At 38.9% G+C, this 14,247-nt stretch overlaps 1 protein-coding gene across 1 annotated transcript in view; it reads left to right on the top strand.

Annotated features, from left to right (window-relative positions):
* Necab1 (N-terminal EF-hand calcium binding protein 1) overlaps positions 1-14,247 on the top strand; it is a 139,738-nt gene that overhangs the window by 59,876 nt on the left and 65,615 nt on the right. Inside the window, exons 5-6 of the mRNA XM_038347951.1 lie at positions 859-884; positions 5,465-5,562. Of these exons, the coding sequence (XP_038203879.1) occupies positions 859-884; positions 5,465-5,562 (124 nt within the window). The remainder of the gene's footprint in view (positions 1-858; positions 885-5,464; positions 5,563-14,247) is intronic.

Here is a 14,247-nt window from a genome sequence, read left to right as displayed (position 1 = left end):
TTCTTCTGATAAAAACATACACTTATTAGCATTTCACACCAGTATTTTGAATTTATCTTCATAATTGCAATGATTTTCTATTGTTTACCCCTGAATTTTGAGCCATGTAACAATAACATCTTGGAGATCACTTGAAATAAGCATCGAATCAAATTTGTCTCACAGGTATGTCAGCTCTAGTTCTGCTAAGTCAGCAGTCATGATGCTTTTTTAAATGACCACTTTGCACTAGTAACTCAAAGTTCTCTGCGCCGAGCCACTCACTTAACACTGAAACAGTATTGGGACAGAGCCGCTAAGACTCAGGGAGGAGAAGTATCCAAGATCACAGGGACAGTAAACTGTGGAGTTAAGAGTTGGACTCAGCCTTCTGGCCCCAGAGCTCATGCCCCTTGCTACTGTGTGTTATTTTTCTAGAAGGTTGAAAGGAAAAACACCAATATGGAATTATTTGTTCACGATGGACTCTGATGCAATAATGGTTGCTAATGTGCAAGCACTCAACAATGTAGAATGGCTGAAGAACTATCCTAACCACACACATTTATTAAACAATTATGTGGATTGGAGAGTAACCATATTTAAATGTTTAGAAACTTAAATGAAGGGCTATGGATGTAACCATGGAAGAACATTTGCATAACGTGTGAGGTAAACTGACTAATACTGAAGTATCTTTTCATTTCCATACCACAGGGTCCCTGGTCCTTGGCCATGGCATTATTCTTCCGACAATAATATGTTATATTTATTAACATTTTATCCCAGTATTTTAAATTCATCAGCCCTCAGCCCTGATAAATAAAAGATATACAAAAAAAATACCAAAGAAATAACATCTTTCTTTTTCTCTTTCAGCAATCTTGATACAGAAGAACTGTGTGGTGAGTATCTTTCAAGACCAACCAAACTGCTGTTACTTTGATTCAGAAAAGGGATACTGTAAAGTGATAAACTTCTCACACTTTGGGGTTAAAAGCCCAAAGGGAAAGCAAACCATTGGGCAGAGTGGTCTGGGGTTTTCTTGTCCTGGAATTTGACCCCAGTGTGTGTGTTACTTAAACACTTGGGCCTGCATTTGCTTGAGACAAGAGAACTGGGCTGTGCAGTGGTTTCAGAGAAACAAATTCTGTGCTAGCTGGCTGCAGTCTCTTTTTGCCTCCTAGTCACGGTGCAGCCTCTCCAACGCTGAGTCCTTGACATATAAAAATAGCTTTGGTCCATATCTTTGCAGCTATTCTAGAAACTTAAATGCCTTTATGAAGAATGTACAAGTGGGGAGAAAGAAGTGTTTTCAAATGCATAGTCTACCAGTTTCTTCATTTATTTCTGTTGTCTTAGTGGCTGGGGACTAAGGTCAGAGATTAAAAATGAGAAAAGTAAATAACATGAAATTTATTCTTTGTTATGAAAATGGAACATTATGAAATGACCAGACTTGAAATATGTGTGTGTGTGCCTTTGCATGTGGAAATATTTTATATTTTTATTTTAAGACAAATGTGTCAAATAACGCTTTTGCTCAAGTATGGTTTTACTGTCTAGGCAGACTGAAACATGTAAGTAGCTAGAAGAACGCTTTTTGGGACTTCTCATTGAAATCACAGAAATTTCCTAGATACTGTAGACATTTTAAAATTTTAGCACTCACCACAATCATCCAAATGGACATTTTCTGTCATTAAAGATTGGTAACCATTCAGAAATCTGACAGATCAACGCTGGGAGGCTTCACCAGGATAATGTGTCACAGTGCAGTTTTAAGGCAACAACTGAACCAAACAAATGATAATCACTGGCCGGAGCTTTCGGATATTTCAGTGGCTGTTGGACTCTAGGCTTCCTGCATAACACCTGCACAATTCCCCTGCCGGTTCAGGGACAAGAATCCAGCTGAGAAAACAAGATCTGGTGCAGAAGCCAGCCGTTCTGGTAGCACAGGGAGCTAAGTTTTTACAGTTATGAGGAAACCCTACACACTCACAGTAGCTTTACACGTGAGAATTACTGTGCTGCACAGACAGAGGGGTGCACCAGACCATGACACCAAGACATGTGATGAGCAGCAAAGTCCATGAAGGGCATGTTGTCATCCATTCTCATGGATACACAACACCTGCCAGAGAGGGAGGAGAAAGGGAAGGAGTGAGACGTTGGAGACCTGCTTCTCTCAGATGTCTAGGTATGGCAGGCCAACCGACGATTCTCTCCAATTGTTCATAAAATTCCTTTTATGTTCAACTAACTTGTCTGCATAAGAAAAGCTCATTGAAAAATTAAATTATTGATATCTCTAAGACTGAAAACACTTAGTGGCCATTGTCTGTTTGCTCTGTTGTCTGTCTGTCCTTAAGGACTGTCTCGCAAATCTGTCTTCTAAAACTACTACATGTTAAAGCATAACTGTGATTCTCCACTCAATCACCCACACAGAATTTTGTTTGCCTTTCCCTATAATAATGAAACTTGATTAATCATCTACTCTATATATGCTGGAGGATTTGAATGCTTCCCCCTCCCCCATAGTTTCAGCAAGAAAACTGATTGGACTTTAATTCAACAGAATTTCTTCCTATTTTTGAAATCCAGTGATTATACTCACAATTGTCTTATAATCCTTTTCTCTGCTGTAGAATACACACTTTATTTCTAGATTGCAGCTTCATTTCACATTACTTTTTGAATTTAAAATAAATATTTAAGTTGAATTTTAATCAGAGCCAGGGTTTCAGTGCCAGCAAGAGAATTATGAGGAGTCACATCTCATACAAGTTCCCTGTGGGTGTTGGAGGGGTTGGGGTTTGATTGACATATAACAGAGGTTTCGTGCACTTTCTCCTAGAAACCAATTACAGATTCTAAGCATCTAGATCTTAGCTTCATTAAATCTTTGCTTAATTCATCAGTTAATTCAATTATGGACCTAAACTCAAAATCTATTAAAATATTACTTTAAAATATCTTTGCAATCTAACTCATGAGAATAACATATAAATAATATTTTAATTAATAACATTTTATTGTCTGAGGATATAAATTGAAGCAGGATTGGAAAATGTGGGTAGTACCACCAAGATGGACAAGGAAATTTTGATTATGTAAGGTTCTTCATGGTGTATTTTTCCTGTTAAGGTTTTTCTGGGCTAATCACCCACACATATCAACCCCCTTAGAATAATCTTCACCAGAAATTCTATCTGACTATGTTGTTCAGACTACAAGGGATAAAGCTCTGTCTTTCATATCACTTAGTTTTTTTCCTGTCTTGTTTACATGCTGAGGAAGTCATTTAGATTTATGAGAATACTTCCTGGGATTATTTCCTATCTGGCTGTGGGTTCTTTTGTTCTGATTTGGTCTTCTTAAGCCAGACCAGAAAGTTCAACTTGGAAGACTGACTTGCAGAATACAATACCAAGTCCAACACTACTAATTTTGTACAGTGGGGAAGAGAGAAACCAGCCCCTTGTTGGCATTGTATTAGTGAAGGTGTTGTAAATATGCACAGGAAGACACCGTGCTTCCTGGAAGCACGGTGCGTGTCATTGTGGCTACTGGGATTAAAAAGGTGCATTACCATAACCTGGTCTGTAATGCTGAGCAGTGGGACTGTGTTGCTCTCAGATCTTCAGGCAGTCTTTATTTATTTAAATACAATTGAAATACCACTACACTGGACCATAGCCCCAAGATTCTGCTTTAGCAGATGAAGCTTTAATAATAATCTGAACTTGTAGCAAGTTCCCTAGATTGATGCTTCCCAAACTCAAATGTGCCTATAAATTTCCTGGTGCCCTATTAAGGCTGATTGTGAATCAGCAGTCCCAAGGGCCTGAGATGATCTGTTCTAACAAATTCCAGCTGCTGGTCCACCGAGAAGCAAAACCAGTGAGGCTCTAGCAGACTCTGACACAGTCAAGAACACTAACCTAAACTTCAGGATGGAAGGCGGAACACTACGTGAGGGATTCTTACTGCTTGGCCAGCTTCCTCTCTCACCAATGGTCATAGGGCACTGAAGTTCACCACCTCACTTAGCTCAAGCTGTTCTTTGGGGATGGCGTTATAGTTCCCTCCACTCTCAGAACTGGTCAACAACCGAGTGGTTGCTCCCTCTCTAACTACGTGGGGAGCTGAGATGAACAAATGCATAAATGAGGAAAATGCATAACCAAGACTTAAAATAGCATTCACTCCTTTGTTATTTCACTGATCCTTCCCTAGAGGGATTTCTATAGAAATGTGTTAGAGTCGGTGGAATCAATAAGTACTTTGCTTTTAGGAAAAATATTTGATTTGTTTATCTATGTATGTATAGGCTGCATTTTGGAAAGAATCAAGAATCAAGAATGTTTATAGTTTGTTGCTTTTTTTATTCTCAGAAAAACTTAGACATTGGGTATGAAATCAGTCAACTGTCCAGTATTTTTGAACAAAGTCAAATGTAATCCAGGCATGACTTGGACTTCCTATGTACCTGGAGATGACCTTGACTATCTAATCGTACTGTTTCCACTTCCCGAGTGCTGGGATTACAGACATGTACACAACACATGGCTTATGTGGTACTGTGAATGAAACCCAGGGCTTTGTGCATTTTGAACAAGTGTACTAGCCAACTGATTAATATCTACAGCCTCCACTTTTGTTAATACCAATGTCAGCAAATGTTCTATCTGTAGTATTAAATAGATTAACAAAATCAGTTTTTATCAAACATATTACAGTATAACAAAGATTTAAGTCTGCATGTGAGTTTATAACATTTTACTGTAATTTTTAAATATGATACATTACAGAAATAAAGTAATAAATAGCAGTTTGTATCTGTATTACATTTCAACTGTTTGAAATTATTTTCTGTTCCATGTTTTCAGTTTAATCATGGTTTTTAAGGCATTACTTATTCCTAGCAATGGAAAAATATGATAAACATGAATTTTGCTCCACTGAAATGAATGGCTGAAATTATCAAAAACCACTCCTGGCAGAAGCGTATCCATGAGTAGAGCCACAGCAGACCTCCCTGTGGTTTGCGGAACCAAGCGTTTAGGAAAAGCTGTCCTTCAGAAATGTTTCCTAGAAGGAGCAATAACGTTTTTACATTTCTTCTCAAATTGCTATCCTATTGTGATCTATAATAATATACTATTGAGAATAGCTTTTTACTGAATCAACCTTGTCATCACGCCCAGATTCATGTTTTCCTGAGATTTTTTTTTTTATGTGAGAAAGAATACTTTTGTGGATAATTATGATCAGCTAGGCCATTTTTCTTTTTCTGTTTTACTTTTCTAATGAAATTAGTATGCTGCTACCGTAATCTCGTTTGAAAGATTTCTGTTTTACATTTATAGCCAACATTTTGCTTGCTGAATTTATGAGGTAGATTATCAACTGACACTTTTGTCTTATGATTATCTAGACTCCAACATAAATTAATTTTAATGCTTTTACTTTACAGAATATTTTTCTCAGCACCTGGGGGAATACGAGAATGTACTGGCTGCACTTGAAGACCTGAATCTCTCCATCCTGAAGGCAATGGGCAAAACCAAGAAAGTAAGGACATGTCAATGATTGCTCTCCAGAACAATATGTTCCTTGAAAAAATATTTTTAAATCATATGCATTTCTCAGTGTATATTGAAAATACAGATTGCTTTTATCAGTGATGATTTTTTTTATATTGACTGTATTATTAGCTCACAGGACAGTTGCAAGCATCCACTAGGAACCAGAGACTATGTTGTACTGAGAGTACAAAGATACCCTAACCTATTCCAGCAGTTCTTATTATGGTGGGAGTGCAAGCTGTGTAGACAAATGCATTGTTGTATAATAGAGAGGACCCCAAGGTGGAATACTTAATTCTCACTGAAGGAAGTAATACCTGAACATATAGCAATTAAGATAATAGCCATTAGACAAAGAAGAGGAAATAGCACGTACAGAAATTCTGTATCAGGAAGGACCCAGGGCACTTGAGGACATAAAAATGAATAGCAAGACGAAGGTTCAGGAACAGGAGGGATTGACATAACATGAGATGAAGCCGAATTAGGGAAGGGCTGCATCTTTCATGATTGCCACCAAAGCTAAGAATGTAAGCTGACACACGAAATTCAAGTAAACAGTATTTCAAGTAGAGACAGGCAATCCTTCAGGAAGAGCAGTGAGAAAACGAGGCCGTGGTTGAGATAAGCATAGAAGAGAATAGAATCAGGAAGATGGATAAGGAGGCTAGTTACCCAGTTCTGCTGAGAGATAATGGAGAACCAATTGGTGGGAAATCCACAGAAAAGAAAATGAAGTGCACGTGAGTTTGCCACAGTGACTGTGGAATTTGGAGAAGTGTGAACCCAGGGGATGAAACGAGGGTGTATTCGGGATAAATCTAATCTTTGGCTTGGATACCTGGGTAGTGACTTCACCTAGACAAAATGTTGAAAGAGGACCAGGTGTGAGGATGTAAGAACATAAGCTTTTATTGACTCTAAACTGCTTTAGTAGTGTCTAGAGGGAGACAATTAGACACTGGAGAAAGAAATCTATTTCTCATAAATGCCATCTAGAGCTGGGATTGCAATAAAGAACCTGAGTGATGTCATCAGGACAGAGGGGAATAACTAAAAGTGAGGTGAGAATCCAGCACTGTTCAGTCAGACATTACAGCTCCTGATGGTGTTAGGAAGAGAAGGACCCAGGATTGGGGACTGGGTAGGAGCATACAGTGCCCACAAGTTAAAAAGAGTATTTGAAGGTGTGGAGAGCAGTTCAATGTTGATTACTATGTAGAAGTTAAGAGGCTAGAATAAAATTTTTCATTCAGTGAATCAAGTGGCACCTTAACATTTAAGGTGCTTGACAGGTAAAATGTTTTTGAAGCACCTATGGAATTCCTGGATAAAGACAACAAATCCACGCCAAATCTATACCAACAGATCTATAGTGAATCCTGATGCCACATGAACAACACTAAAATGAGATCCTTTAAAATGGCCATGTTTATAGCAACACAATTTGGAAACAGCAAAGTAGATGGACATGAGGACAAGGTGCTGGCAGGACAGACACTGCTCTACTTGACCCACTGGGGAAGGCAGCCTTAGGTTTACGTAAAGAGAGACTAAAGGATCCGCTACAGTAGTTGCCACCACAAACGGGGAGGGTGATGGGGGCGGGGGGCTGAGGCAGGAAATGTATGTGAGAAGCACTTGGCTCCTCAGATCACATCCTCTGCACAGCAATGACTTCTTGTCTACCAAGACTGAAAAGTGTAGCTATTTCAAGGGTAGGGTACTATCTCTAGTCTGTGGCAGTATTAGACATAAGTGAGGGATTAACTGTTTGCATCGTAAGTGAAAGGCATCCAGTTTTCTTCTCACTAAACTCGGGGAGTTTTGTCAATATACCCTCAAGGGCAGATAGGGAGACTCTTCTTTTGAAATTCCCGACAGTACAAAATGACAGAAGTAAAGACTCATGAGGAGGTATCGTCTGGAAAGACCCCCCCTTCTCTAATACGGGTCCACATGTCCCTAACCTACTAGATACTAAATGTGCAATCTGTCAAGTAGAATCACTAGGCTTCTTATAGAGAGGGCAGAGATACACACAAGAGAGAAAGAAAAGAAGAGCCCTTGGAGACAGAAAAGAGTTAACATGGGAATTAAACAGAAAAATGAAATTTCAAAAATATTATTTTTAACCTCCTTATAAAAAGAGGAGACAATTCTACACTTATGAGGAAATAACAGACAACCCAAAGCAAGAAAGTAAAACAAGAAAGCAGCAATAATACTAGCAGATTTTTTCAGAAAAAAGTTTAGAAAGTTGTCCCCAAATGCAAAGCAAAAGAAAAAATTGAAGTATCACCCTGTGATGTTTTTACCTATAACAAATGGTACAGAAGGCCAACAGCACAAAGAGGACAGAGGTGGAACCTAAAGCATTTTAACTTGCCTTCCTCGAGAGACTGAGAGCTGGAACCAACTTTGGCTCTTGGTGATTTCTCTCCAGAAGTGGTCATTTTAAAATCTATGCGGAGCCTCATAGTGTGGGCTCCTTGAAAGGTGGTAGCAAGAGGCTGACAAGATTGGTACTTGCCTGGGATACACACTGTGTCAGCTTGAGCAACACAGCAAGAGTCTGTCTCGTGAAAACTAAAGCAAGAAAGAACAAAAGGGCAATAGTTGGGTATATCTCTAGGGCACTTGCTTAGTATTCATGAGGTCATAAGTTCAGTTCCCAGTATTACCATTAAATGAATAATAATCGGCTGGTTGCGTTGATTTTAATGTGAAATGTACCCTACAGAGTTATGTGTTTTAACACGTCATTCACAGCTGGCTTCCCTGCTTTGGGAAGTTGTTGAAGTTTTAGGAGATAAAGCCTCCCTGGAGATGTTGGTCACCAGGTGAATGCCTTGAGGTTTTATAGCCCTGTTCCTCTTCCTACCTGCTCTTTATGTCCTGTTCTGCAAAAGCCAAGGGTTCCTCAGCCCACTCTGTCACCATGAGGTCAGACACCACTGTATACCACTGTGTCTTCTCCTGCATGGCAGACTGTGTCACTTCAAACTGTGACCCAAGACAGATCCATCCCTTCTTACGTTGCTCCATGCTAGGTAGGTGGAAACAGCAACGAGAAAATCAGCTAGACCAACATGGCTCTCCTTTTCATTCTTTAGGTCTTATCTTTAGTGGCCTCACACAGAGCTTGTCCTGCTGCTCTGTCTGTAAAGTCTCAACTGTTACAAAATCACTTGTTTGTTGCTATTGACTAACTCAGTGAGTAGTTATGAGAAACTATGTAATGACAAAATGTTTCTGTAGAAAATAAAAGCAATGCGTTTATTTTATTATTTATTTTACCTGTCACACTTACCCTAAGCCCTGAACAGATCCTTATGATTTAAATTTTATTGCTGTATTAAATAAATGTTTTGGTTAAATGAGCATTTGTACACTAAAAAAGAAAAAATTTTAATTCCTTTGAGAAAAAAATTCTTCTAAATTCTAGAAGCTTTCAAGTTTCATTGACTAGGAAGGTAAACCAGATACATAATTTTTTGTATGTTCATATAAATATACAGTAGAATCCTGTTCTTCCCCTGTGCCAATACAATGAAACTTTGTGACATTTAAACCATGGCCAATCTTTTTATTAAGTTGCATTTTTTTCTTGGCATTGACCCTTAGAATGTGTTTGATTTATGTAATACAGCTTAATCTATTAAAGCATTTTTCATAAAAGAAAACTTGAAACAGTAGAATATAAATTTAGAAGCTATATCTTAGTATAGCAGCTTAAAGACAGATGGAATTCAGGGTCCCGACATCTTTTAAGCCGCTGGTGACCTGTTATCCTCTGTGTGCTGCCTGCATGAGGAAGCCTACTGACAGGTAGCCAGCATTTCTCTTTGAGAAACTTAATATATTTTTATCCAGATGAAAAGTACTGTCTCAGTCGGAAGGGCTGACATTCCAGGCTATGTGTGATATCTTGACTAGCAGCATATTTGTTTCCCATATCAGAGCGAGATAAAGTGGATTCTACCTGTTTAACTCAGACCCCAGGAAGTGACTCTGGACAGTTACAGTGTAGCATGGACAGTGCCCTTTTCCTCTCCTTCCCCTGTGCTTCCTTATCTGGGACAGAACAAAGAGGCTGAAACCCTACACAGTCATTGACAGGTGTCAAGGTAGGGAAAACTAGAACCCTCATCCAATCTTGACAAACTTTGTCAATTCATTTTTCTTCTTTTGATAGAGCAAGTGATAAGCTACCTTGTAACATCAATTTGTAGTGTGAGTGTAACTCTAAAATGAAAATGTAGAATTCTGATGCAGCCAAAGCTTATTAGCTGTTGTTATGATATTCCTGCTTGCTGATTATTAAAGCTTAGAAGATTATCATAAACTAAAATGAAGAATAGTGTTTTTGAAATGATATTTAGGATGTAGCAGTTATCATATTGAATGTTTCTATGGGAATTCCCAAATTTAAAATATGCTTCTATAATATTTAATCTAGAATTCAACTTTAAGCAAGAACATCTTATGTACATCTTCAGTGTTTAGGAAAAATGGTCATTTTCTAGAGCTGTTGGACGTCTGTCATTCTTAGTTCTACCTGCCTTTGAGGTCACTGCTGCCTTTTTCTCTGGCAAATCTAGACCCCTTCGTCTCAAACTTTCCGTATCTCAGTATCTCCATTTTCCTAGTATTTAGCACCTAAGCTTCTGAGGCCTGGATTTCTCACACTATTTTAATATTACAGTAATTTCTAAGTTTTATTATTAATATAAAATAAATAAATATTCATGATTCTTTTTTCAGTGTGAGGAATATATGATAATTACTACAATGGTGCTAGGATTTCTCATGAAAACAATACCCCTCTTTCACTCAAAGTGTGAGCAGCGAAGTGATATATCAGATACTGAAGCGCCCGTTAAGGCTCACAGAAGACAGCCATTTCCATCCTCCTTCTTTCAGAATTATCCTTTACATGTTATCTAAAATAAGATGGAAATCAACTCTTGATAAAATATTTTCCAAACAGCTTATCTGCTATTCAATTTGTTCCATGGCACTTTGTAAGTGGGTGTATGTAGTGAGGGGGCCACAGATAACACAGGCCTGGGAAATGTGTGTGGTGAAGAGGCCACAGATAGCACAGGCCTGGGAAATGTGTGTATTGAGGGGGCCACAGATAGCACAGACCTGAGAAATGTGTGTATTGAGGGGATACAGATAGCACAGACATGGGAAACGCGAGTTTGTATAGTGAGGCTATGCCCTGCATGATCATGGTGTGTGTGTGTGTGTGTGTGTTGTATGTGTGTGTGTGTAATGAGGAGGCCACTGTTAACTTGGACATGGTAAATGGCATACCAGGGTCTTGAGGCTACAGACGTAGGCCAGCAGGAGAGAAGCTCTGACCCAGCTCTAAGCTTTAGAACCTTCTATGCAGACTTCTGCCCAGTACTTGGCAAAGGGAAACACTAGGCTCCTAGAGAGATCACTGAATTAAAGGAGAGCATAGTCCTTTCATTGGAGGCCCTTGCAAAGAACTCCACATAACTGCTGACCCAGAAACTAAGCCATCCTAGGCAGAAGACCCCACCACCTCTGCCTGCAAAGAGGGACAGAACTGAGGAGAACAACCAATGAATGTGACTTTTAAGGTGATGTAAAGGTGAGAAGAGCTTGGGTTTACTGATATTATTCATGAGGTGATGTGGGTATTAATTCATGCAAGGATCATCAGCAAGGTGCTGGCTGAAGGGATCGAGAGGGGCCCTCACTGTAAAGGCTAGGCTGACTCAGGACTTGGATTGCTTCTCCCTTGACAACCATGGCACCAGGGCTTTCTTGCCATTGCCAAAGCCCACCCTACTTCTGGTGGCTGCTGTGACTTCCTACACCAAGGTACCAGATGAAGGCTACATGTTCTTCTTTGCTGCCAGCACAGTGCTTGAGAACCTGCAAGAAAATGGAGATGAGGGTGCTGGAGAGATGACTCCAAGGCTTAGAGCACTCGCTACTCCTGCCAAGGACCCAGGTTCAGCTCCCAGCACCCAAGTGAGGCAGCTCACAAATGCCTGTCACTCCATTTCCAGGGGTCCCAGCATCCTCTTCTGGTCTCTACAGGCATCTTTACAGAGGCAGTGCACAAACCAGCAGTCGTACATACACACACTTAAATACACTTAGAAACCAAGGTAAGGAATGAAGTCTAGAAAAAAATGGAGTTTAGGAATAGTGGTCTATACCAGTTAGAATTTACATAAGTATTTGGACTTTTTAGTATTCTTTAATGTGCATTAATTTGTTTTCTCTTCTTTATAATTAATATTTTCTTAGCATAAAAGTAATGATTTTCATATATGTATTATATTATACTCTATCTTTCATTCATTCATCTCTGCCTTCCTTATCATTCCTGTCCAGGTCTTGATGATCTCCATTCTCACCACAAGTAAATGAAAATAAACATTTATAAACAGTCATTTTAGGAATTTTGGTGTTGTTTCTCCAAACTGCATCCTGCTGTTTATTGGGCAAAGATTTTTAGGGTTCACAGAGACCATTTGCAAGGCCAAGTTCCATTAAACCACATTAGCCTGGAAGGAATCCACAGGTTCTCATTTTCTGTGGAAACAAAAGCACATCTTCTTTTCCAAAGCAACATATCCTTAAAATATGTTGGTTTTTGCTTAGCAGCCCCCAGAATCAAATGTTTTTTAGCAGATAACTCATTCACAGTGAAAAAATTCAAAGAAAACACAATAGTATATATAATCTAGACGCTACATGTATATTCCATCTTTATGTGACTTATTTTTTCACTCTATTACTTTTTAATATTTATTGTATTATCTTATTCCTTTAATCTATTACTGTTTTGCATTGGGTGTCAGAATGTAACATAATTAAAGAAGTTCCACAAGAGCCCGTAATAAAGGATAAAAAAATGCTTCCTGGGGAACACACAATAAGAAAGTCGCTATGTTCCTCTGTTCTCTGGGCACTGGGAGCTGCAAACTGAACTCTGATCTCCAACCAAGTGAAAGGGTAAAAAGAGGTGAGCACACTTCCTGTCTGTGCTTACATACTTCCTGTCTGTGCTTACACACTTCCTGTCTGTGCTTACATACTTCCTGTCTGTGCTTATAGTACCTCAGACCATGCCATATGGGCTAGTATCCAGAAGGCTATTGGCTGAATGAATTCCCATGATAGCCACCCTTTGGTTTTCATATAACATGTATTCAATGACGGCGTCTCTCTGCTCCCATAAGATCTCCTCCTAACCTCTCATACTCATCTTTCTCCTTTTATGATATAAACATAGATACACAGATGCACATAAACTAAAACTAGATTCTGCACAGGAGAGAAAAACATACGATGCTTGTTTGTCTGAATCCAGATTTTATTTATTTATTTATTTTTGCTTAATCTTATTATCTCCAGGTCTATCCATTGTAGCACAAATTCTAATTGGTCTCAATAATAAAAACCTGGAGTCAGATAAAGGGGTTAATGTTGAAAGATCAGAAAAGCAGAGCGGCCAGTCTCTAAAGTTCTTACTTCTACCAATGCTGAAACTAAAGGGGCGATCCTGTCTCTATGAATCCTTACACTGCTGCTCTGACTGAATCCTCAGACTGCATCTGAGCTCCTGTCTCCTCCTGCCTTATATTCCTCTCTCTGCCCAGCCATATTGCTCCTGTCTCCACCTCGCTAGTGCTGGGATCACCTTTGTGTGAGCTCTGTTTGTCTTTTAGACAGATTCAATCTCCTGTAGCCGACAGTGGCCTTGAACTCACAAAGATCTGTCTGCCTCTGTCTTCTGAGTGCTGGGATTAAAGGTGTGTGCCACCACTGCCTGGCCTCCATGGTTAACTAGTGGTTTAGTTCTGCCCTCTGAACTACAGGCAAGCTTTATTTGTTGGATTATAAACAAAGTATCACTACTATCCATTTTCTCTGCAAATGTCATACTTTCATTTTTCTTTATACCTGGATGAACTTCCATTATGTGAATGTAGTGCATTTACTTTATATATTCATCTATTGATGTATATGTAGGCTGGTTCATTTCTTAGTTGTTATGCAACAGCAAACATGGATGTACATGTATTTTAGTGTTGTGCTGACTTAGAGTCCTTTGCTTGTATAGCAAGAGTGGTATAGACTTGGTCATGTGTTATTTCTGTCTTTAGGTTTCTTAGAAACCTCCACAAGGATTTCTATAGTGACTCTACCAGTTTACATTGCCACCAGCAATGAATAAATGGTTCCTCTTCCCCCACATCCTTGACAACATTTGTTGTCATTCCTGTCATTCAATGTCTTGATGTAAGGCCTTCCAAATTAAATAAGACAGGATCTCAAAGCCATTTTAATTTACATTTTCCTGATAGATAAGGATAATAAATATCTTTTCAAATATTCATTGGCCATTTGCAAATTTTCTTTTAAGAGATGCCTAGGTAGTTCCTTAGCATATTCTTTGATTAGATAATTTACTGACGACTGAGATTCTTTATGTAGTGCATAGTAATATGTCTGATATAAAGTCAGTTAAGATTATTTTCCATTCTTTAGATTGTTTCTTCACTATGATGAATGTTTATTTTGTGGTACAGAAGATGCAAATGTCTCAGGATCCTATTCGTCTGGAGTCCTTTCCAGAAAGACTGTGGTTATGCATATGTCTTGAAGTATTTTC

The sequence above is a fragment of the Arvicola amphibius genome, chromosome 11 (genome assembly GCF_903992535.2).
Source record: "Arvicola amphibius chromosome 11, mArvAmp1.2, whole genome shotgun sequence".
NCBI lineage: Eukaryota > Metazoa > Chordata > Mammalia > Rodentia > Cricetidae > Arvicola > Arvicola amphibius.
Note: the sequence above shows the minus strand (reverse complement) of the source record. Positions and strands in the feature narration are given on the sequence as shown.